Genomic DNA, 22,396 nt, shown 5'->3' with positions numbered 1-22,396 from the left:
GTTACTGCCAGGATTAGAGTTATCCTCTTTTTGTTCCTGTTGAGAGAGTTTGAAAAGACCTTTTTTTTTGCATTTATCTAAACCTTTTAGACTGTGCCATGTTTGGCATTAAACCTGGAATACTGAACTTAGAAAATGTGGCACTCACTTCTGCTCTGTACACAGTGCATTTCAATATTACTGTCTCATTCAACTGCCAGATGGTCATGAATAAATATAACACAATTTGAGCTCCTAACAAATAACACTCTTTAAAACATGGAAATACAAAGCCATACGTAACATTTACAATTAAGCACTAAGAAGTCATCTATGCACTGGTGCAATACCCAATTCATATGGTTCCCTGTACAAGCATCTAACTGCCCATGGCCTGTATAAGGAAAAAGAGTTACCTTTGTATACTTGTTGATGGCCAAACTTATTAAATCAGATATGAGATTTCCACAGTGTTTTTCAAATAAACTGATATTGGTTAGATTCTCTCCGGTTAGATTAATGAAATGGTTTGCATATACAACTTGTCCTAAACACAAAAGAAAAGTAGCATGGTTTAGTTCCAGGTTTGGTTCTAGCAATATAAAACAGATAGGATTTCTCTTCTAAGATATATATCCATATTTTAGAATGGGCTTGTTGACCTGTATGTAATTTTAATTTAATTTATAAATTCATGTGAGAAAGCTCATCCTAAATTCAAGCTAATCTCCGTCATCATTGCACTGAAATCTGGTATTATTCAGGCTGACAGTAAAAAAGCTTGGCACTTTACAGCCTTTTATTGGCACAGATTTTGCAGAGGAATAAGGATTTATTTATCTGCAAGTTCCTCTTTGTCACATGGCAGTGCGCATGTTCTGGAATCATGACATGTTTTGCAGATATGCAAGTTGATGACAAACAATTCTGGAGAGGTCTAACACTTTCTTTTGGATGTGTTGATGTAGAAAGCTGGCATGATCATGTTCCAACTTGAGCATTTGTAGGCATTAACAGATAAAATGGTGAAGTTAAGAGGCTGTAAGATCTTATTCCACAAGCTTTTCAACAGTACACCTCCCTTGACATCAGTGGAGCAGACAATACGTAGAATGAGACTGTATTTTATTCCTGGAAATATAAGGTGAAACCCTGAATCCACTACCCTGCCACTGGTCTCAGCAGTGTGAAGTTTCCATTCAGAACACTTTACAGAATGAGATAAAAACCTAGGAAATTCTAAGCACGTAAGAATACAAGATAATGTATGTAGAGATACGACTGTCCTGACTAGTAAATTTTGTTGTTAAAAATCACGAGCTTTCTCTTACAAAGATAGGTGACAGCATTATAACTCAGAACATTATCTAGAAATAAATATTGAATTCTGGAAAATAAATTGCTTCCAACAGTTTCACTATCCTTTCTCCAAAATGCTCTAAAAAAGGCAAACACGCTATCCCACAATGGATCATAAAAGAAACTTAGAATTATGGAACAAAAAGCCAACCTACACACTATACAATAATGTAGAAACAGAGAAAATGTGTTAATGGGAGCAAGGCTGTGTTGTGACAGCACTCAGAGCAGCCAAAAGTTAATCCAAGAGCTCAGATTCAACACCAGTTACTGGGGTAAGCATATAGTGTGCTCTTTCCATATCTCAACATTACTTCAACTGTTGCAATTCCTATATGGAATTTATATTCACAACGTATAATCAGGTTGTGTGAGGGAAGGTATGGTTGCAGTGACACACCAATTATAAAAGAAAACACTTTTGTGATTTATTTTGGTAGAATGGACATGGAAAACAGATATAAGCCTCCCAAAGCAAATAAAGTTCTCTTCTGTATTTTACCAATTCTTCAGCAAACTGAACTACTCTGAAATTGAGTTTTTCAATTGCATTCTATGACCTTTTTAATCTAACTTCTTTGAACAGCTTACTCTTATCAACTTACTTTTTGCCCTTTTAAAGCCTTATAAAAATTTTTAAAAGATATTGCCTTGCCCTTTTCTTTCTGTACTTTTATAAGCTCCCCTGATTGAGGCTTCTTCTTTTGCCCAATATTTTCCTGGTGTTGCACATGATTAACAATACAAATTCTCTCCTCCAAGGATCCTTGTTCTGGTCCATCCTTGGACACTTTTCCTACATTGTTGTCATCCAATTGCCATTCATTGTTATGCATTCTGGATATCTGTAAATGCATTTTTATTTGTGATGTCAAGAAGTGTATTGTTATTAAATATTTAATATGTTGCATCAGCTGAGTACAAACTCTGTGTTTTGACTGAACAAATTCCTAATTCAGTTTTATTTAATTTGAGCACACGATGATTCACAAAGAACCTACCTCTACCATATCTGAGTTTACCCCATTAAACACAGCTATGCTTAAAAACTACCAAAAGTAGTTTTGATTCTGGACAAATCAAGATAGGAAAATTAGGTAAGTCATATGTAAAAGAATAAGTTCAATAAAAAGGCCTGCATACTTACTCTTCAGTTTTTCACCTAGTACATGAAGAACTTCTAATACTAGCCACTTAATATCCAAATGGAGATGTAGTAAGTGCCATGATGGAGGAAAGACCTGTGATTAGAAATATATTTACATATATTTAACATTTCTTTAGTGAATTCTGGATACTGTGCTAAGACAGGGTGGTCAGGCTTTGGAACAAGCTGCCCAGGTTTAGTGGTGGAATCACTATTCCTGGAAGTGTTCAAAAGCATGTGGATGTGGCATTTGGGGACATGGTTTAGTGGACAACATAGAGGTGCTGGAGTAATGGTTGGACTTGACATGCTAAGATGGGCTGCAATGAACATTATTAATATCTGTGATCAAATACAATCTAACATACAAACATGTCATTCAGTTCAAGAAAAAAAAAGAAACAAAGTTTCATTACAATTCTGTCTGTAAGAGGCTATTTATGAAGTTTTGATTCAAAGTTGACAAATTACAACACCCTTTGTTAACCTTTTCTTTAAAGAGAAGCATCATGAAGCACAAAAATTGCTAAAGTGAGCTCTTAAAATTTTAGTGAGCTCCAAAATTTTAGTATTCTCTTTCTTAAAATTTAATTGAAATTACTGTTTTTAATCAGCTCAGCCACTACTGACAAGCTAAACAAAGATCCAAAGTGCTGCTTCTCAGTGCATCATTCCTCTCCAGATACTAGTTTATAAAACATAAGCCAGAAATTCCTTTTCTGTCTTTATAAAAGATTTGAAAGCATTAGCTATGTGTATGCACAAATCCTAATGGTGTATGCCACAGTAGTATTTAATGCTGCTGTGCCTCCTTCCACATCTACACTTTTCTTTGTATAAAACATCTCCCATTCTGAGTCAGATTTCAGAATGTATTTTTAAAGAAATGCCCCTCCTACTGGGATACTCAGAAATTTTAAATTACTACAGACAAACACCAAAGAATTTTTAAACAAGCTATGCTAATTTAAGCCTACGTATCTACCTGTAATTGGTATTATCATTTGTATGCTATAGGAAGAATTCTAAAGCTATAGAACAAAAATACATAAATAAAACAGAAAATCCAGATCTCATCAGTTGTGTTTACCAAGTACAGGATGGCACTTAATACAGAAAAAAAAAACCAAATCAAAAAGATTAACTTATATTAAGGCAAAATTTTTCAAGTAGAATACATAATGCTACATAAAAAAATAAAATGATAAAAAGACACCAACCTTTGCCTGATTTTGAATAGTAAATGCTGCCAGAACATTACTAGGAAGTTCACAAAGGCGACCAACATGCACGGTCAAAGCATGAAGCTCTTCCACCAACAGTGATGGTAACTGAGCTTCTAGTTCTTCATAACTATGCAGCACTCCATCATTTTCCACCTTAGGGGGTTCCACATACCTGAATGTACAGAAAAATACACACAACCAGAAGACAGGTAAGTAGCAGCTACACAAAGCTCAGTACCCAATTTAGTAAAATGTGTGCAAATCTCACCTGAAGATGAAAACTTTCACATAATGCAAAAACTTAACACATTGATGCCTGATGTTCTCTGCTTCAGAGTGCAAGTGTGCAGCTTGACCTGAAGTAAAAGAGATCAGTAGCTTAAAGCAGATGTGACCACACCATGACTTGTTTAACATTTGCATTCTCCACAGTAATTAGACCAGACCACTGGAAAGACATCCTCTGAGGACAAACTGGGAGGTGACTGATGGTAAACACCCACTTCTAAATGTCATCTTGCCAGAGAGATCCATGCTTTGTCTTATCATCTCAGGCACATATCCAGATACAGACAGAAAAGAAGACCCTAGGAAAGGTGAGAGTAAGTACTCTCAGTGCTAGAAGACATCATTCAGCCCAACTGCCCTGCTTCCTGACTGCTTCCAAGACACCTTCAGTAAAGACATGGGTAAAACAATTTATCAGTACCCTTTTCTCTTGACAGACTTAAACTGTGATAAGGCTCAATAATAAGGTACAAGTAAGTTCAATAAGGTGAACTTATTTGTAAATACGCTTTGTAACTCTCCCTTGGAAGCATCGCTGTGGCACAGGATCTTCAGCTGTATAATACTAAGAGCCATCCATTCACAATCCTGCCTTTCACCTGCAGCTCTGTATGCCTTCAGGCAGTTATTCTGGCTATATGTCTCCTTGCCTTTGTTCTTTGAAGCTGTTGTTCTCATGGTGTTACCATCCTCACCTTGCATCTGCAAGCTCAAACACCCTGATTAGAGCAGAGATTCATGGAAGTTATTGCCACTGTGTGAAAATCACTGCTTATTTATTCCTACATCTTGCCTTGTATCTTTCAGCTTGTATTAGAGAAAGATGAAACTTAGTGCATAACAAACAAAATATAGTCCTTTAAATACCAAATAACTACTGCCCAACAATATATATACACACAAAAGCTTAGCAAGCAGTCAGTCTGTAACACATGTACCTGATCACAACACATGCTGATTATTCAGAGCATCTTCAATGCAAGCATCAAATGAGGACCCTGAGCAGGACCAAATCAAAGTGCATCACCCTAGAGGAGATGCATGGCAAAAACTCTTGGTCACCTACTACACTGGACTGCACAGCCAGGGAAAGACAGTTCTCCTTGTCCTCCCTCTCCCTTTTGTTTTCCCCCATCTCCTCCAATTAACCTGGAATTTCATGTCACAAACGCCAAAAATAAAGCTTTGTGCATACAAGCTTTGTGCATCCTCTTAAAGTGATTATTTATAGATATTACTGCTGATTTATACAAATAACAAATACTGTATCTTACATTCTCAGAAGCTCTGTTTAAGCAAAATTTCATATTACAGTATTTTCACATGCCTTCTACATTACACAGCTCTCCAAAGCTCATCAAGACTGATAGGAAACAAAATTTAATGTACAATATTGATATCTATATAAACACACAGTACAACATAGATTTACTGAGCCAAAACTCTTAACTGGGGTTTTAAACAGTGGTGACAGCACATGTATTTAAGACATCAATAATAACAAACATCACCCTGCTGACCATTTTAAATACTTCAATGCTCATGACACCCTTCTACTATTAGACCACTTCTATAAAGGGTCAGAGTCACTGAGTCACAGCTGAACCAGTGACTTGCTCTGATTCAGAAAGAAAGCCTGGTGCAAAGCACAAAATTCAAGTTCATTTTACTAGCTTAATTGACAAGTCGAAGAATGGGATACAAAGAAGAGAAGACAATCAGGCAGGTGGTTAAATTTAAGTGAAAAAACCCCAACAGAACAGTTCCTTGATGTCCAGCTACAATATACAAGTTCAAACATAATTTAAAACAGGCTCTTTCCATTTACATCAAAAAAATAGATTTTTTTGATACTATCAATAACTGCATGTGAAAGAAGCTTGATGATAAATTCACATCAATGATTTAAATGGCAGAACATCACAATATTAAAAAACCAATAGTAATGTGTCAAAATATTTCACTCATGGAACACTAGCACGTTATCTATAATGAGAAGGCACTACAGTTTATTTCTGAGTAATTACTGAACTTCTCAACTTGCTAAGTAATTCAGCCTTCAACTTACAATAAGCCCAAGGCTGCAATAATCCTTCAGAAACATGCTGCTTCTCATGCCCCAGTATTTAATTGAAACAAAGCATTTTGTAGTGATCCTGTTTTATCGATCCTACTGCAAAGATAAACTAAGTTTGTAAGTAACTCAAAACTAAGCAAATCTAACTAACTCTTTTAAATGTAAGCCAATGAAACACTGAAAAAAAATCCAAGACACTACCTTTGTAACTAAAATAATTGTTGGGACGATCAATGAAATTTTCTGGTTTTAAAAGAGTTAATAGTTTTGCCAAATTCTGCTCTAGGGGTGACACCTTAAGTCAAATTAATGCAAAATGCCCCACTAAGGATTGCTCTTGTCCATCTACCATTACAGGCAAATCTGGCTCCAAACTGACTCCCAGCATTTCCACTACCTATTTCCCTACTATTTTTATCTCATTTGGTCGCCTATATTTCTACCCTTACTGTAGCTTTATGCTGCTTATAAAGGAGCTGTTCTGATGCACATTCCAAAATCTCTTGGTCAAGAGTCAAAGCACAAGCATGATCTGTGAGAATTTATTTCTTTTATGAAAGATAGTCAGTTGCCTATTGCAATGTCAAATTAAATTTGTAAAACTTACCAAAATCAGATGAACCCATTTGTACTAGGTTTTCCAGTCTGTATATCTGTTGCCTGATTAAAGGAATACAAAGATGTATGGTATTTATATAGGTAAAAGTTGTTTAACTACACTTTAGGAAGCACAAAATAGAACCGAGAAAGGCAAGATGTGTTTCTTGCTTTGTAGTTCTGAAAAAGCTTATAGAAATGTAACTCAGAAAAGAGTTTTAGTGAAAGGCAATGGATGTATCTACATGCGAAGGGTGATATTGAATAGACGTTGTGCATGTTTATAAATCATTAAACACAGTAAAAAAACCCCAAACAATTGGCTGAATATTGGGGAAGGCAAAAAACAGCAATACAGACAAAAACTCCCAAAAGCCATTCCCTGCAAGTGATCTTAGCACACGCATAACTCAACTTCATATTTGACTACAGATTAAACCTAAAAGTTAGCCCTCATGGCATACACTCAGTACACACTAAATTAATCCACTTGTGAATGTGCATTAGTACATCCTGTCTGCAGCTTCTCCTGCTTCCTGCTTAGGGTGGTCAGCTCCTTAACTCCAGCACAAAGCATAAACAGCAACAAAGAGAGTAGAGTAAAAGGTAAAAGTTAAAGCTCAGTTCAGTTTTGGAGAGGAAAGAGAACATTTTCAAAGAAGCTAAGTGACACTGCAAATGAATATTTAAAAAAAAAAAAGCTGTAACATAGGCAAATACTCAGCCACATTCTGTAACAACAAGTGGTCTTCCAGTAGAATCTGCACAGAGATAAAGCAGTACTAAATGGAATATATGAAAAGCACAACTGTGTTAGACAGACTTTTGAAAGAAAATGCTGCATAAATTGAGGAGGGAGTTCTCTGCCTCATTTCTTATACAGTCAAAGCAATAACTACTGAAGGATTCTAAAATAGGCTACTTGGATCTAACACAAATTAAAAAAAAACATGCTCTTATTAAAAAACCATGAAAATTAGGAAGCATTTAAAAGACACAAGAAGCATCTAAAAGACAAAACTACAGTTTGTAACTTGCATATTAAAGTGCATACACACAATAAAATGATCTCCCTTCACTCTATCTTGTTTTCTTGGATAAAGCCATGTCAGCTACCCTTCCATCATTTAGGTGGGTGTAGAGTTTTTTGTCTGTTTTGAAATCAAAGTTGAATTTCTGCCTGGATTTTTCAAGGATTTCAACCATGTAAAAAGGAGGGAAGTCTGAGGCAGGAGGGCTTTATGAAACAGGGCTGTTGAGACTGGTGTTTAGGGAAGGAAGGTACCGGAAAGGAGTGACAGAAAAAAAAATAAAAAGAAAAATACTCTCCAGTGAATTGACAAAGACAGAATACAGCAGGCTGATAAAATTAAAGAACAAACTGGGCACAAGAAACATAACAAAAGTACCATTATTTAAATAAATCATTTTAGTTTCAATTTGCATTTGTACCTCAAGGATTGAGCCTCATGGCTGTTAATCATGAAATCATTTGATTTGCAAATACACATTCTGACAGATAAACTGGTACTTCTGTTTTTTAATCAAAGACATATTATCTTAATATACCCACTTAAATGGTTACATAGTCTCATTCACTTTGACTCATACTTCTATCAAATGAAAACCCATAGTAAAATTTTTACTATGCAACTACTATTTTAACTTGCAGTTCTGCAGTATGCTATTATTTACAATATTTTAAAACTGTAAATAATTTTAATTACAATATTAAGTATAATCTCAATAATTAAAAGAATTATAATTAAAAGAAACTAGCTTTCTGTAAGCATATATTTAAACATGGATATTAACTGTACTTCATAAATGTAACTATTTACAGCCACCCCATCCTCAAAAACTATTGTAACTTGTACTTAATATATTCAATTTCCACAGTGGAAAAATGAGTTTTTCTACTTTCAGTTGTCAACTGCTCTATAAATGAAACTGTTCCATTTTATGACTGAACAAATGAACTGAATGTTTGCAGAGACATCCCCCTTTGCAGAGAGACTTGTCACACCAAAAGACAACTTAGCAACCAAACACCTGGCCAAGAGTTAGCAGAAATCCATTATTCCTACCAGGTCAGTAGGTTTTAAAGAACGTACAGCCTGAATAACTTAATAACCACATTATGCCTTATGTTCATCTCTATTACAATTACAGAGAAATTTACATTACAGGAAAAAAACTTTTAAAATAGCCATTTAATTCAACATTCCTGTGTCACTGCCCAGTGATTTTATGCTAATGAACAGTTAAAATATCAAACTAAATACTGAAACTTTTAACTACATTATACTCCTATCTCCCCCTTTATCACTTTGGGTTTTTTTAAAAACACAGTGAGGACAAAGCTTGCATCAAGCAAGCAAAACTAAATAATAGTGGTTTTAATACACTTCAAGTCATCTATGTCACCATGTTCCAATAAGCCAGACCCTATTAATGATGTTGCACGTCAAGCCCTTGGTCATACCCTAAAGGGATGGAAGAATCCCCTGCAATGAAAGGAACGATGGAATACATCACATATATTTGTGCAATCATACAAAAGCTCCTCTCCCATCCCCTCTCTGTATGTGCTGTACATCCTGAGGATTATCAGTAGCAAAGAGGATTATCAGTGATCTGTGTATTTGCATTGACCAGATTATGCATCTACATTGAATTAGTCAAACACTGAGTAACTGTATCTGAAGAGATTGCTGAAGCTATCCTAATCCAAACAATTGAAGAAAGCACTGCATCCAGCATTTAAAGTATTTGATTTTTAACCTCCACTTTCCTTTACGCACAGAAAAGGACTAAAAATCTTCAAAAGACAACTTCAATTATATGGGTAGCACAATCTCATTCAAGGAAATCTTATACAGTCAATTCATATAATTCTGAAGCTAGAGCTTTCTAAATTAACCCCAACACTCTGTTGTAATAACTATACTTATTTTTTTTTATCTGGTGATGCCTCAGATATGCATCACACTACTTAGAAACTTAATAAGTCACATATTAAGAATCCGTGACACAATGTACTTCTTCCTGCAATTCCATCTGGGTCTTATCCATCACTTACTGGAACATTAAACAGACAGCATTAATCTTTTTTAGATGCATTGCACAGCCCACAGTGTTTTATGATGTTACTTTTAAAAATGTGAAAACTTTGTTACACCCTTACAGCAGGTATAAGTACAGATGTGGATTAATTATAAAATACAGTGTAATCATACCTAAGTAATCCAAAGAGAAATCCACAGGATTCAACTAATGCCATTTCAGTAACCCACGGAAAGCCAAACAATTCCACTGTATTTTCTTCATAGTCATTTGGAGAAGGATCTAATCTCAGCAAAACCCTGCAAAATAGAGCCAACAATACTCATACATTTTCCAGTAATAAACCTATGGAGTACAATATCTACAGCTGGCTTATGCACCACCAATAGTTTCTGGATATATCAGCAACACGTACATGACAGATGCCTCAAACACAGCCATACCTTTTAGAGCAATATGATCTATAGAAATATGACAACTCCTAGCTTCAAAAGCATAAAAACAGGATATAGTCACAGGTCACAGTAGATTTTGGAAACAAAAATTAACAGGTATGATGTATTTTCATACTTACAAAGGGGCTGAGACATAACATACAGACTGTGAAGAGAAGAGGCTGCTATGTAAGATAACACTGCTCTGTATGCTTGAGATCTGTCTCAAGGCACACTATGGACCTAGTAATTAATGCTAGAACATACATTTGTTCATTTACATACATTTAATAATATTTATACTGAACACACTGCTAAAAGCACACTTTTAGGCAGATGAACAGATGAGAGTCAAAATGGGACCTAGTCATTATAACTCAAGCTAACACTAGGCCATAATTACCCTTTGCTCTTGCTAAAGAAAAATTAAATAACACCAGAATTACCATTTTACTCAAAGTGAAGAAAATTAGATACCTGTGTTGTTAAAACATTATAACTGTGCAAATTAAAATTGTTTCATAAACATGCATTAAAAAAAAAAAAATGCAGCAAACTGCATGACAGCCTGGTAAATTATTTCAGAATTTTCCCATTGCCTTTCAAAAAAATAATCTCACCCAGATGAAGCTCAATTTTCTAATATGTAAAAACTACTTTTATTTTAAAAATTAAAAATATATACTAGGCAAGCACTTAAGTTTCCATTACATTACACACCAAATTTATATTCTGCTTGAACTATGCACTATTTCCAACTTCATTCTCAGAGGCAAAAAGAGAATCTGATGAATAATTGGCTCATCCTCCCATAACACTTTAGTTCACTTGGTAACTTGCTGAACACTGGACTGTTTTGAAGCCTCTAGCAATTAAATCCAACTACAACACTTCCAAGCAATGAAGACAGAAGAGTACCTCGCAAGGAGGCTTTTCAAGGACTTTGCAATCCAGGTAGACAACATATTTACACAGCAGAAAACCAGCATTATCACAACTATAGTGACTGGGGAACCTGTCTACCTACAAGCTCCTCAGTGAGTTTTAATGACAGAAACAATTTCAGGTGAAATGTTTTTTGTCACTGTGGAATCCACTACTGATATATTCATGCAGGATCCCTCAATCATCTACTTGATGTAAATTTGAATGAACGTGCTCTAGTGCAACTAAAACATATGATAAATAAGGCAGAGAAAGGGGGAGGTGCAGTCGACCCCCCCTCCCCCCCCCCCCTTAAGCCTTTACAGAAAACACTGTGGAAAAAAAGTAACAACACAAAATACAAAGCTTAGCAGGAAGACAGACAGAAAGATTAGTCTTCTGTAGAAAAAACAAGACAACCTCTGTAATATGAGCAAACAGCATAGAAAACTAAGCTGAATAACAGACAAAGAGGCAAATAACAATTAAACCGAAGTGACATTTTAAAATCTCACAGAAAATACTTATTTTCTATGCCTATGACTTCAGAAGCTTAAATCCAGAATGCATGCAAAGGTGAAGCTTTGAGAAAGATGGTCTTAAATCTACTAATTAGGGCAAGCTCCAGTAATTTGGGGAAGCCAGGCAGAGTGGAAAAGAGAGAAAAATGACCAGCATTTAATAGAGCACATGACAGGGAAAAGCAGAGTTGAAGCCTCCTCAGAAATTCAAGTGATCTCAAATGCTGCTGCCCAACAGTCTGGTTTTTGAATTATCCTAACAGACTTGTATATGTCCTAACAGGCTTGTAAATGTGCATTACATTATCTTAAAAGTAAGCTCAGAAAGCTAAGAACTGCATCTAGAGCACTGTTCAAAGCTGTTCATCAACACAACAGCCCTTCCCACTTTGGTATCACCAAGTTGATTTCAGGATCAGAAGAGCTGGAGAACAAACTGATTTCAAACCCTGTCAGCATCCAAGGGCACCAAACATGAGTGGAAAGAACATCTTAGAAGGCTTTTATATTTGTAATTCAAAAAAATCCCATACCTCTTTAGAGATCCACTTGCTAAGTAAGACTCTGCAGAGAACCTTCTCCCTCCATCTTGGCTGTCAAAAGCACAAGAAAAGAAAGACGGCCTTGAGTTCTCATGCTCCACTTCCATCGCCAGCTCCAAGCTTTCAGTGAGAAATGGGGATGTGGAGGAAGCCCCAAAGTCATCCTCCATTGTTTTCACCTGGTCCAGAAAATAAATAGATAAATGCAAAAACACTCATAGCATTTCTTCAAATAGATTTCTCATAGTTACAACTCCATGTCATCCTTCAGCTCAAGTGAGGACGCAGATCTGACCAATGGTAACATTGAAGTAAAAGCTGAGACACCACCAAGAAGGGCAATCATGGGCACATGCCCTGTCACACAATTCTACCACTTCGTGCAACCACATCTTCCTCGTTGAACAGAGAATGTTCAAGAAGACACATCAGTGACTTAAAAAAGAAACCCAAACATCTTCTTCTGGTTTAGCTCTCTAAATTAATTAGTGATAAGGTTAGACTAGCAGTAGGTTATAACACGAGGCAGGAATGCATTACAAAGCTACTTCCAGCAACACTTTATTTCATGACCAGAGTAGCTATGCTATGGATGTACATCATGTATTACAGGCTCCCAATATAAAAAAAAATCTAAATACCGAGGAATCTGAAAAAAGAGAAACAAAACCAAAGAAGGATTACCATGTCCAAAAGACGTTCACTGTAGAGTTAATATTAATGTATTCCTACTTTATGCAATACACTGAAAGAGCAGAACTAGGCAACAGGTGTCAGAGAGTCCTCTAAAAATATGCAAACAATATAACTAAAACTCTAAATTAAAGTTTTCAACTTCTTTGCTGGTAGATTTTTATATGATTCTTGCAGAAACTAGTTTACACAATAGCTAGAGGCTGGTAATACAGAGGCTTAACTAAAATATAAGCTCAAGGGGAAAATAAAAAGAAAACAGTTTCTGCTCTACTTTCTCACGTTCACTCACATTCCTGGAGAGCAGGCGACTGGGAAAATAAGAAAAGAATGACTTTGTACTCCAGTTTACAGCAGGACCCTATGTACAGGTGCTGGGACAGCTGGTGTGGCAGCTGAAGGGACCAACCACAAGGAAAGCCTGTTCAGTTCGGGGAATCAAAATCGCCCCAGACGACAGAAAACCCTGGGGGAACAGTTACATAAGAGGGCACCTCTTCCCGGCCATAACTCACATCAGTTCCACACTTGTCTACCGCATCCCCGATGCACCGGAGACAATTAAGAACTTCAAGCACCTCAACCTCCTTGTCCTCCAAGCAGAACCTTCCAGGTGGCTGCAACCCGCGAGCAGGAGCCGCAAAGCGGCGGGAGCGGCAGCGCTGCCGGCCACCGGGGCGCACTCACGAACACGACCCGCACGTGTAACGTCTCGGCCCCGCGCCGCCGCCCTCTGCCCGGAGGCGCTTCCCCGGAGGCGCTTCCCCGGAGGCCCCGGGCCGGCCGCAGGAGGACTCCGGCGGTACCAGCGCGCCGCCCGGGCCGCCGCTCCGCTTCCGCGCCCGGGCCCGTTCCGTACGGCCCGCGCGCCGCCGCCAGCCGCGCACTGCGCAGGCGCCAAGGCGCCCATTGGCCGCCGGCCGCCCCGCCCCGGCCGCGCTTCCTCCTCCCGCTCCTCCTCCTCCCCGGCTCCCGCCCTCCTGCTCCCCCTCTCTCCCTTCCGCTCCCCGTGCCGCCCCGCCCAGCCCAGGGCGAAGCGCCGCCCGCCGCTCCTCCCAGGACAGACAGGGCCGCCTGGGTTTCCCTGTTGAGGTGCGTGGCCCTTGGCGGGCCAGCCGCCGCGAGTGGTTTCCGGCCACCTCGCGCATGAACGCCACCGTCTTGCCACTGCTGTTCAGCTGCCTCCCTTGTGCCCACAGGATCATGGAATCATAGAATGGCTTGGGTTGGAAGGGACCTTAAAGATCATCTACTTCCAACCCTCATCTAGTGACTTCAACTACACCAGGGTGTTCAGAGCCTCGTCCGGCCTGGGCTGGGACCCCTGCAGGGATGGGGCATCCAGAACATCACTATTCAACCCGTTCCAGTGCCAACCCACCCTTACAGTAAAGAACCTTTTCCTAACACCTCATCTAAACCTACTCTCTTTCAAACTGAACCCATTCCCCCCTGTCCTGTCTCTACATGCTGTTATAAATAGTCTTGGCCCATCTTTGCAGTAAGTTCCCTTGTGCTGCCTGGCCCTGTCCCCTACCTTTCTCTGTTGTCTTTCTTGTCTAGACTTTACCTGAACCTCATTTCCCTTCTTCTCCTGAGCTTTCTCAGTTCACTCATTCCCATGTTCCCTCACAGAGATGGGCATGAGGTTCTCCTGGTCTTTTCTGATGTCTTACACATAGAGATCCAACCTTCCTGTGTCTGTAAGGTAGTGCTCATATCCCCAAACACACACAATTCTCATCGAGCTTGGGAAGTGGTGTTCAGTGCATTTGAAATTCAAGCTAGATACCACTCCTATCATTTACTGCAGCATCTCCATTGAGTGTCACAGCCACCACAGAATGGGGGCCAGGGAAAAATCCTAAAACCTGTGGCTGGCATATCTCAGCTTAAAGTGCATGCTGTGCACCTAGAGGCTTCTGAGTTTTTTTTTTTTTTTTTTAAGCGTTGTATTATTTTGGATTGCCATGGATTGTTTTTTTTCAAAATGAATGCTTTTCCAGTTTTGCCTGGATTTTGGGTGCAAAATAGCAGCAGTGCATGAAACTTCCTTCTAGTAAGAAAGTTGCTATAAAAAGTTTTGCTGTTGCTGCTACAGCTTGCTCTGAAAGCTTTGCTGTGATTTAAAATGCTTCATTTGCTCCTGTGTCTGTAAGAATCTCTCATTTCCTTCTTTAAATTCCTGTCTAATTAAAAAAACAGTACATCATGGTTAAATAAAACTGTACCCAGGATAACCCTGATTTCCATATGCAGATTTATCTGCACTGACAGCCCCCTCTCCCTCTCTTAGTCTTTCTGTTTCCTCTCCCTCCCTCACTCTCCCTTTTTCTCTTCCCCTCTCTTTCTCTCCTTGTCTTTTTGTCTCTTTATGTCTATTGCATTATGCCTGAATAATTTTCAGTCTTTTTTTTTCCTCCCCTCTTGCACGCACATGCTAAAATAACTAGACAAAGATACAAGGTGGTTGCTGCAGTCCCTGTCTCTAGGACAAAACCAAGAAAGCTTGTGATTGCAATGCCACCTTTCCTTTTTTTTTTTTTTCTTTTTTTTTTTTTTCCCTTCTTTTTTTCTTCCCCAGCCATGCTTGGTGATTAAACTTCCTCAGGATGGGGAAGAAAAAGGAGCTGGAATTGAAATAGGGTTGAGGAAAAATCCCATTGCAGCAGCTGCAGCCAGTGGTGTCTGCTGCCAGATGTGCGAAGGTTCCTGGGCTCCTTGTCACTAAAAGGCAGTATTCAAATATTTGGAGACAAAAGCTGCATCCTCAGTGATCATTTTCTTTATTTAACATGGCAGCAGGCATCGTGTGGGGAAAAATCAACACGCTGGATGTTAAATCGGACTTTTCTCCTTTCTGGGATGAAAGGATGTTATCTATCCCGTGCCAAGAGGGAGCTGAGGTAAGAGAGCTGATCCAGCTCGGTTTTTTTCCTAGTATATTTCCTAAGCATCTTTTCTGAAACAACCTATATATATATATGAGAGTGTGTGTGTGTGTGTGTGTGTGTGTGTGTGTGTGTGTGTATACATGTTTCTATGTTTGTATATTTGCGTATTCGATTTCAAGGCAGTGAGTGGTAATGCTTTTTTTTCCCTCTGCCTTCACATCAACCCAGAGAAAGTTAATTCACAATATATATTCAGAGCTTGTTCAGAAGGGTCGTTTTGTGGGATTTTTTTTTAATACCTTTTTGTTTCCAGAGAAGACTTCAGCAGTGACATCATGGTCGGCTGCTGATATTAAACCCTATTTTCAAAGTCTGTAAAAAAAAAAAGCCAGTAACTTTGTGATAAGAAATTGTGCAGGAGATTCATATACTCTATTTTTCAGTTGCACTCTAAATATTGGAAGTCTTATTAAAGCGATAGTGAGAATTTTTTATTATTATTATTTCTAGCACAGAAGCGATGAATGCTGCATAATTAAGTACAGTATTTAATTTGGCTGTTGTGAAGCAAAAGAATAAGGTAATAATTTTTATTGTACTAATCAGACTCAAGATGTTCTCTGTGTTAATTGGGTTAAAAAAATTGCAGTACTTATTAGAAATTCTAATTTCACAATGCAGCACTGACAATAAGCTCAGCCAGTGAATTATTCACATCTTTAATTTGCTCTCTTAATGACAGTGTTCTGTAATCAGAGTGCAGCGACTGCTTCCTATGCATTATGTATGATGTTCAGGACTTAAATGCAGGACATTATGAAGCCTCTCAGTGGCTCAGTAATTAGTTTTCCACAAGACAGGGCTTAGATATTCACAGATAAAAGTCTACAGCTGAGATAATGTTAAGGTGGTGACTCATGCTAACAAAAGCAGGGAAGTTCAAATTTAATGCTGAAACTGCTCTCCATTCTCCCTCATTGTGCGTAGGTGCAGGGGGAGGGGAAGAAAGTCTTCCAAACTAGCCCGCCACGGTGAGTACGCCGCGGACAGCCCGCACGGGCAACCCGGGCCTCCTCTCACTCCGGGCACGTGTTTTTGGCAACTTTACTGGTCGGAGGGTGGAGACGGAGCTGCTCTTGGTGCCTCTTTGTAGTGGTTGTGGAAAGGGCAGTAATGTACACACTATCAGAGAGCAATCGTGTATAGGTGAGATGTGCTTTAAAGGAGTTCATTTGAAGCACTGACGTTCGTAACTTTGTTAAATTACGGTGTTTTGAATGGGAGCTACTTTGTTATGTGTAGAAACTTTGGGAACACCTGATACTTGCTCTAGTGCTGTTGTACCTGTTTCAGCTGTCATGGTCATTATACATTTTAGAAACTTTATTTTCTAATAGTTTAGTTCTCACCATCCAAAAGATGAACTGTGATGCAGGTTTGTTCTTTTTGCATTGGATCATTTACCTGCTGTTAGATCAAGTGATTTAAATGTAGGGAATAACTATGGCTATGTAAGTTTCCTACTTCTACATGCTGCTTATTGTAGAATAATAGGCACGAATACTGAAATTAAGCGGGAAAATAATAGTTTTTCCATACTTAGTTGCTAATCAGACTGGGAGCTGTATATTTGTCCTGTGTTCTCCCATTAATCAGACATTTTAATTGGAAGCAAAATAACTGACTAAAGAAGATTCTTTACTTTGTGTTAACTCTCCAAAGACTCCAAAGACTTGTGGCCTTTGTACAGGAGTGTGATTCTAATTATTAAAGTTGATATGCCTGTAAAAAGTTTTAGGGTTAAATTAAAAACAAACAAAACACTAACGATCCCAGCTTAATAGTAATGTACAGATATGATAATAAGAATTTGGAGTACATCTTGATTTTTAAAGCAAAATATTATAAAACTAATTCCTTTAAATTTTTCAGCAGAGTCTACATCTGGAATTCAGTGTTATTAGCAGCTGTTGCTAATGTTGTCTGGCCTCAAAGCCATGGGACATATTACTAAGTAATTCCTCTTAGCAAGCAAAATCCTATATCCTATGGCTGGATCAGATATTGGTTGTATATAGTCCAGCCCTGAAAGTCATTTTCATCAAACTGTTGAATAAAGAAGCTGCAGATTGGATCAATGGAGCTAGGTGATTCATAGATTATATCAGAATCTAAGTGATTGTATATATGAAGAACTTGATTTGGTCTTTTCCAGAAAAAAAGACTTTCCTTCCAAGTCAAGATCCCACAGCAAGTGGGTCACTCACTACCCAGCTACATTTTGTCAGTCACTTCAGGCTGGAATCATCCAATCGAAACTTATTCCCTACAGGCCTCGTACCTGCCCCCTCCCTCTTCCTCCAAAGCCACAATCAATATAAGTTGTCTTTTTAAGAGAGCACTTGCATGTCTGCCTAAAGATTTGTTATGATTACTTACTAAGTAAGTTATCTATTTTACAGCATTTCACCAGTTTTCCCATTAGAATGTTTTTTGTGCTTTCTGATCTTAAACTTAACCTGCTAAAAGTAAATTACTTGAACCCATTTGCTTTTGTTAGTTAGTAGTTAATAGGGATTTTTATTTTCCTCTTTGCCCCAGACTCACATATTTGAGATTCTCAGTCATGTTTCCACTGTGTTGTTCTTTTAAACAATCCCTGGTTGTTGTTTTCTTCTTTATAGAAAAAAACCCCAATATTATTCTTGTATTTCTTTGATTTTTGTTGCTGTGATCTGGACGCTCATTATTTCTACTGTCTTGAAATGTAGTGTTCTAGACTTAGATGTGATTTCATATGCCATATAAGTTCTATATTTTCACTTAATGAAATGGGGTTGTCACTTCTTAAGAAAATCCAGTTTCCCTAACAAAATGACTTGCACGTGGTTGGTACAAAGACATCTGTTAACTCAGGATACAGTCTAGGGTATCTACATTACAATTGGAAAAGGTACAGCATGTGTTTGAACAGGTTTTTAATTCAAGGACTTATGTTTCTAGCAGGAGTCTTTATGGATATTGCTTCCAATATCCTTATCTCACAAGATAAGTACCTGTGACTGACCTAATTAATGATGTCCAGATGTGAACTATCCAGCTGTAAAGAATATCTGAAGTGTTCAGTCCTCAGGATTGTTTCAAGTTGTAGAAGTACTAATGCAGAGTGAAAATTTTATAATGCCAGTGTTATAAAGTAGATTGGTGTTTAGAAGTTAAAATCTTTTCCAGTCAGATTAGACAATCTGAATTTGAGGCACTATTACAGGCAGGTGAGAATACTTTTTTTACAAAAGTGGCAACGGTGTTATTAGCAATCAAAAATAACAGTCCAGGGTTAACTGTGCAGCAGTATGTTTTAGGTATAAAAAGAGAAACATTTAGAAAGCTATCCCATTCTAACTAGCCTAGAAGGTTGACTCTACATCTGAGCTATGCATCTGTGAAAGAGCCAATTGTTGTCTACCCAATCTGTTAAAATGGAGGTCCATTCAATTTTAGCTCAGAGAAAGGAAGGGCCTAATATCTTTCCCGGGTCAGAGGAAGATAGTTCATACTATCCTTGAGTGGTCATGGCATGGGAGGAGAACAATACTTAGGGAGTCAAAATGGAAATCATGTGTCTGAAGAGTTAAAGATGACTGGCTATGCTTCCAGAGGTCAGATTTAATATGTTAAAAAAGACATATGGATACCAAGAAAAATTTTGAGGACATTTACATGGTTACACAGACATCTAGTTCATATATCTGCAATGTATTTTTAACTTTTACTGTCCTCTTACTGATATGTGACTTCTCTGGTTTAGGAGTATTGCAAGTTTTTTGGAGTGATCTGATTAATATTTCTTTATTTGTTCATGTATCAAAAAGCAAGAAAAATGATTTTAACTCAGTTCAATTTTATTGAAAAACTTAAGAAAAATCCATCCATCGTATATTTCCAGGAGTTGTGTTTTGTACTTTTTATATTGCTCTGGGCTTAAGTACCATTATAAATATTAGGTTCTGAAGTGGTATGATGAGTTAAGTATTTCTGAATGTCTTCTCTTAATCTAGCCTAATAATACTGTCTTTTCATATGCATAATTCCTATGAAAGCCAGTGGGAGTACTACATTATAGAAGGAATAATAGATACATATGCCAAGATGTCTTCATTTTGAGTCATTGTTTTAACTTGATTGACAAAGAAGAAAGTTGACTAAAGGAGAGTGGAAAGAGAGTTATTAATAGCATTTTTAATTCCAAATTTATATGTTTCACCATTGAAACATATATGCCAATAGAATGACAGTAATCAGAATATCTAATAGGAATCTCAAATGAATTTATATTCACTAATGCTTTCTAGGAAATATTTCACAAGTAGAACATATGAATTCTAGTCTGTAAAGTTCCATATAATTGACTCACTATTAAGAATTCCAACCTATATATAAACCTATGTATATATTAGGCAAAATAGAATAGTGATAAATATTCATAATATAAACCAGTTTGGCTTTTTTTTTTTGCAAAGTCAAGCTGGAAATAAGATAATATACTGGGTGAGTTCAAATACTCAATCTTCTGTAAAATGTAAATCCATAAAACTTTGCAGTTCTTATCTTCATCTCTAGTAGGCCAGAAAAAACAGTAGTAGGAATACTTAATACTGTACAAAAGCATCTCACTGCTTCCAAGTGGCTTTTCTTCTGTGTTATCATCTATTCATATTTTCTGTACTGCCTCTCATCCAAGGAACTACTTCATATCCTCATTAAACCCGTTTTCATTTCTTGTGTGCAATTTTTCTGCCTTTCCTTTTAAGCTTTTCCCCATGCTCTTTTTGAAGCTCATGAGGCTTTTCCTATTCCCAAAGCATCCCTCCTTAAAATTCTTGATTTGTTTCTACATGTCTTTTTAACAGTCCTTGAAATATTTATATCACACTATCTTTTTTTCATTGTTTTCTTGAAGTATCCCATTTCTTGTCTCTTCCAGTATTTAGATTGCAAGATCATTGGTGAAAACAAGGGGGTTCTCCTGTGCTTCTAGAGAGGACAAAATAAAGAGGTTTAGACTCTTTCTAATGGTAGGAATACAAAAAGTGTGTGAAGTTAATAATTTTAAATGCCATCTTTCTAATCCCTAGTAACACAGCCTTTTCAACTTATAACAGCTTCTTTGCAATAGAATTTCATCTGGATTCTGGGAAGTTGACAGGTTAGGGCACAAGAAAACTGAGAAATAAAGGGGCCACCTACAAGCAAAGCAGAATGTATCCTAAAATATGTCTGTTCAGTGCCCTCTGTTTACTATCCTTGCTCGTCCAATATAATACTTTGTCAGAGAGATCCTAAGTCCAATAAAATATTCAGAAAGCTTTTTGTCTCTCAAGTACATAAATTCTAATGGACTTAGTGTGTGGTACACAGTGACAATACAGACTCTGTTGGTCCAGATGAAGGATTGTGTCAGTCCAGCTGTAGACTGAGAGGTTTGGGATTTTTTTTTCCAGAAGGAATAGCTTTAGCTGAGAATAGTTGTTGTGCAGCTGTCTATCAGCATTTTGGTGTACTGTGTTGGTAGTATTAAATATGAAGGTGTACTTGGAGAAGTGGAAGGTACAACTATGCACTCCCATATGAAGCTTAGCAGAAAGCTCTGGCTAAACCCATCACAAACTTTTTGATGCTGAATTTTTTAAAACAGAATATTTGCTTTGCCACCACTGCCTGGATTTTTACTTGACTGCAATGATTTTTAGTATTTGAATGAAGGTAGTTAATTTCAAAATGCTGCGGTTCTCTGAGTCCAGCTATCACTCTTCACCTTGCACTGTCCAGTGTTGGGACAAAAGGCTGGGCTCCCACTTTGCTTGTCAGCAAAGCTCTTTCTCCTGACTTCTCCAGGGGCTATAAGTTTAGAAAGCAGATCAATGTTTTGTGTGGATGTGAATGTGGATACAATACAAAGGCACTCAGTGTAAACCATATTTTCAAAGATGTGTATAAAAAGCAAAATAGCTAGCTTTGACCAGTGTAATTTGAGAATTACAGAAATCATTCAAGAAAGTGCATCTCCCATAAGCTTCAGCTCTGGTTTCCAACACCACACTATTTTGTCCATTCTTGTGCAATCTCAGAAATATTCCGTTTTCCTTTTCTTAGTGCTTTGTGTTCTTTACCTCAATGTAACCTGACAAAAAAAAAATCAGATGACTATTGGACACTTAACATAACTTCAAAGATTTTGCATTTAAAAATAAGTTGATTTTTTTTTCCCCCTCTGAAGATTACAATAATATTTATATAGTGGAAGGAAGAAAATGCTCGGCATATCTCAGGCCCTCCTTTATCAACTTAGGAAACTGAGATATAATTATCAAAAATGATTCAAAGGTGATGGCTCATATTCAGTTTCACATTCTACATAGTTCATCTGCATGATTTCAGGAACTCACTTCATTCTTGCATCTCCTTTCCTCAGCTGTGTAATAGAAAAGGAAACCTTCCTACTTTTCACAGAATCTAAAGTTCAAATCTCTTTGGACAGTATGAATTTTCATGCAGGTTTTGTCTCTTAATATGTCATTAAAGCACACCGGTGGCATCTTAGGATCGTTTAAAGACCATGGGAGACTTCTAGAGACTCTAGGACTTGAGC

General features: G+C 37.6%; 2 protein-coding genes across 13 annotated transcripts in view; one reads left to right on the top strand and one right to left on the bottom strand.

The window, feature by feature from the left end:
- MMS22L (MMS22 like, DNA repair protein) overlaps positions 1-13,568 on the bottom strand; it is an 88,660-nt gene extending 75,092 nt beyond the window's left edge. For 3 of the 5 annotated variants that reach the window (XM_053939459.1, XM_053939460.1, XM_053939463.1), the window contains exons 1-8: positions 13,369-13,446; positions 12,152-12,339; positions 9,913-10,038; positions 6,684-6,736; positions 3,980-4,067; positions 3,706-3,883; positions 2,486-2,579; positions 396-526 (exon numbers count right to left, since the gene is read on the bottom strand). In XM_053939459.1, coding sequence (XP_053795434.1) covers positions 396-526; positions 2,486-2,579; positions 3,706-3,883; positions 3,980-4,067; positions 6,684-6,736; positions 9,913-10,038; positions 12,152-12,330 — 849 coding nt within the window. In that variant the 5' untranslated portion in view covers positions 12,331-12,339; positions 13,369-13,446. Of the gene's footprint in view, positions 1-395; positions 527-2,485; positions 2,580-3,705; positions 3,884-3,979; positions 4,068-6,683; positions 6,737-9,912; positions 10,039-12,151; positions 12,340-13,368 lie in introns of all 5 variants that reach the window. The other 2 variants (XM_053939462.1, XM_053939461.1) reach the window with 2 other exon arrangements.
- Positions 13,569-13,754: 186 nt separating this feature from the next.
- The window catches only part of LOC128786510 (uncharacterized), a 196,060-nt gene continuing 187,418 nt past the window's right edge, over positions 13,755-22,396 (top strand). For 2 of the 8 annotated variants that reach the window (XM_053939813.1, XM_053939805.1), the window contains exons 1-2: positions 15,670-15,759; positions 16,258-16,327. Coding sequence is in view for 2 of the 8 variants with exons in the window: in XM_053939804.1 (XP_053795779.1) it covers positions 15,727-15,759; positions 16,735-16,778 (77 nt within the window). In the remaining 6 variants the exon portion in view is untranslated. Of the gene's footprint in view, positions 13,946-15,655; positions 15,760-16,257; positions 16,328-16,734; positions 16,779-22,396 lie in introns of those variants that run through there. The other 6 variants (XM_053939804.1, XM_053939803.1, XM_053939806.1 and 3 more) reach the window with 6 other exon arrangements.

Source organism: Vidua chalybeata, chromosome 3, assembly GCF_026979565.1.
Source record: "Vidua chalybeata isolate OUT-0048 chromosome 3, bVidCha1 merged haplotype, whole genome shotgun sequence".
NCBI classification, from domain to species: Eukaryota; Metazoa; Chordata; class Aves; order Passeriformes; family Viduidae; genus Vidua; species Vidua chalybeata.
Note: the sequence above shows the minus strand (reverse complement) of the source record. Positions and strands in the feature narration are given on the sequence as shown.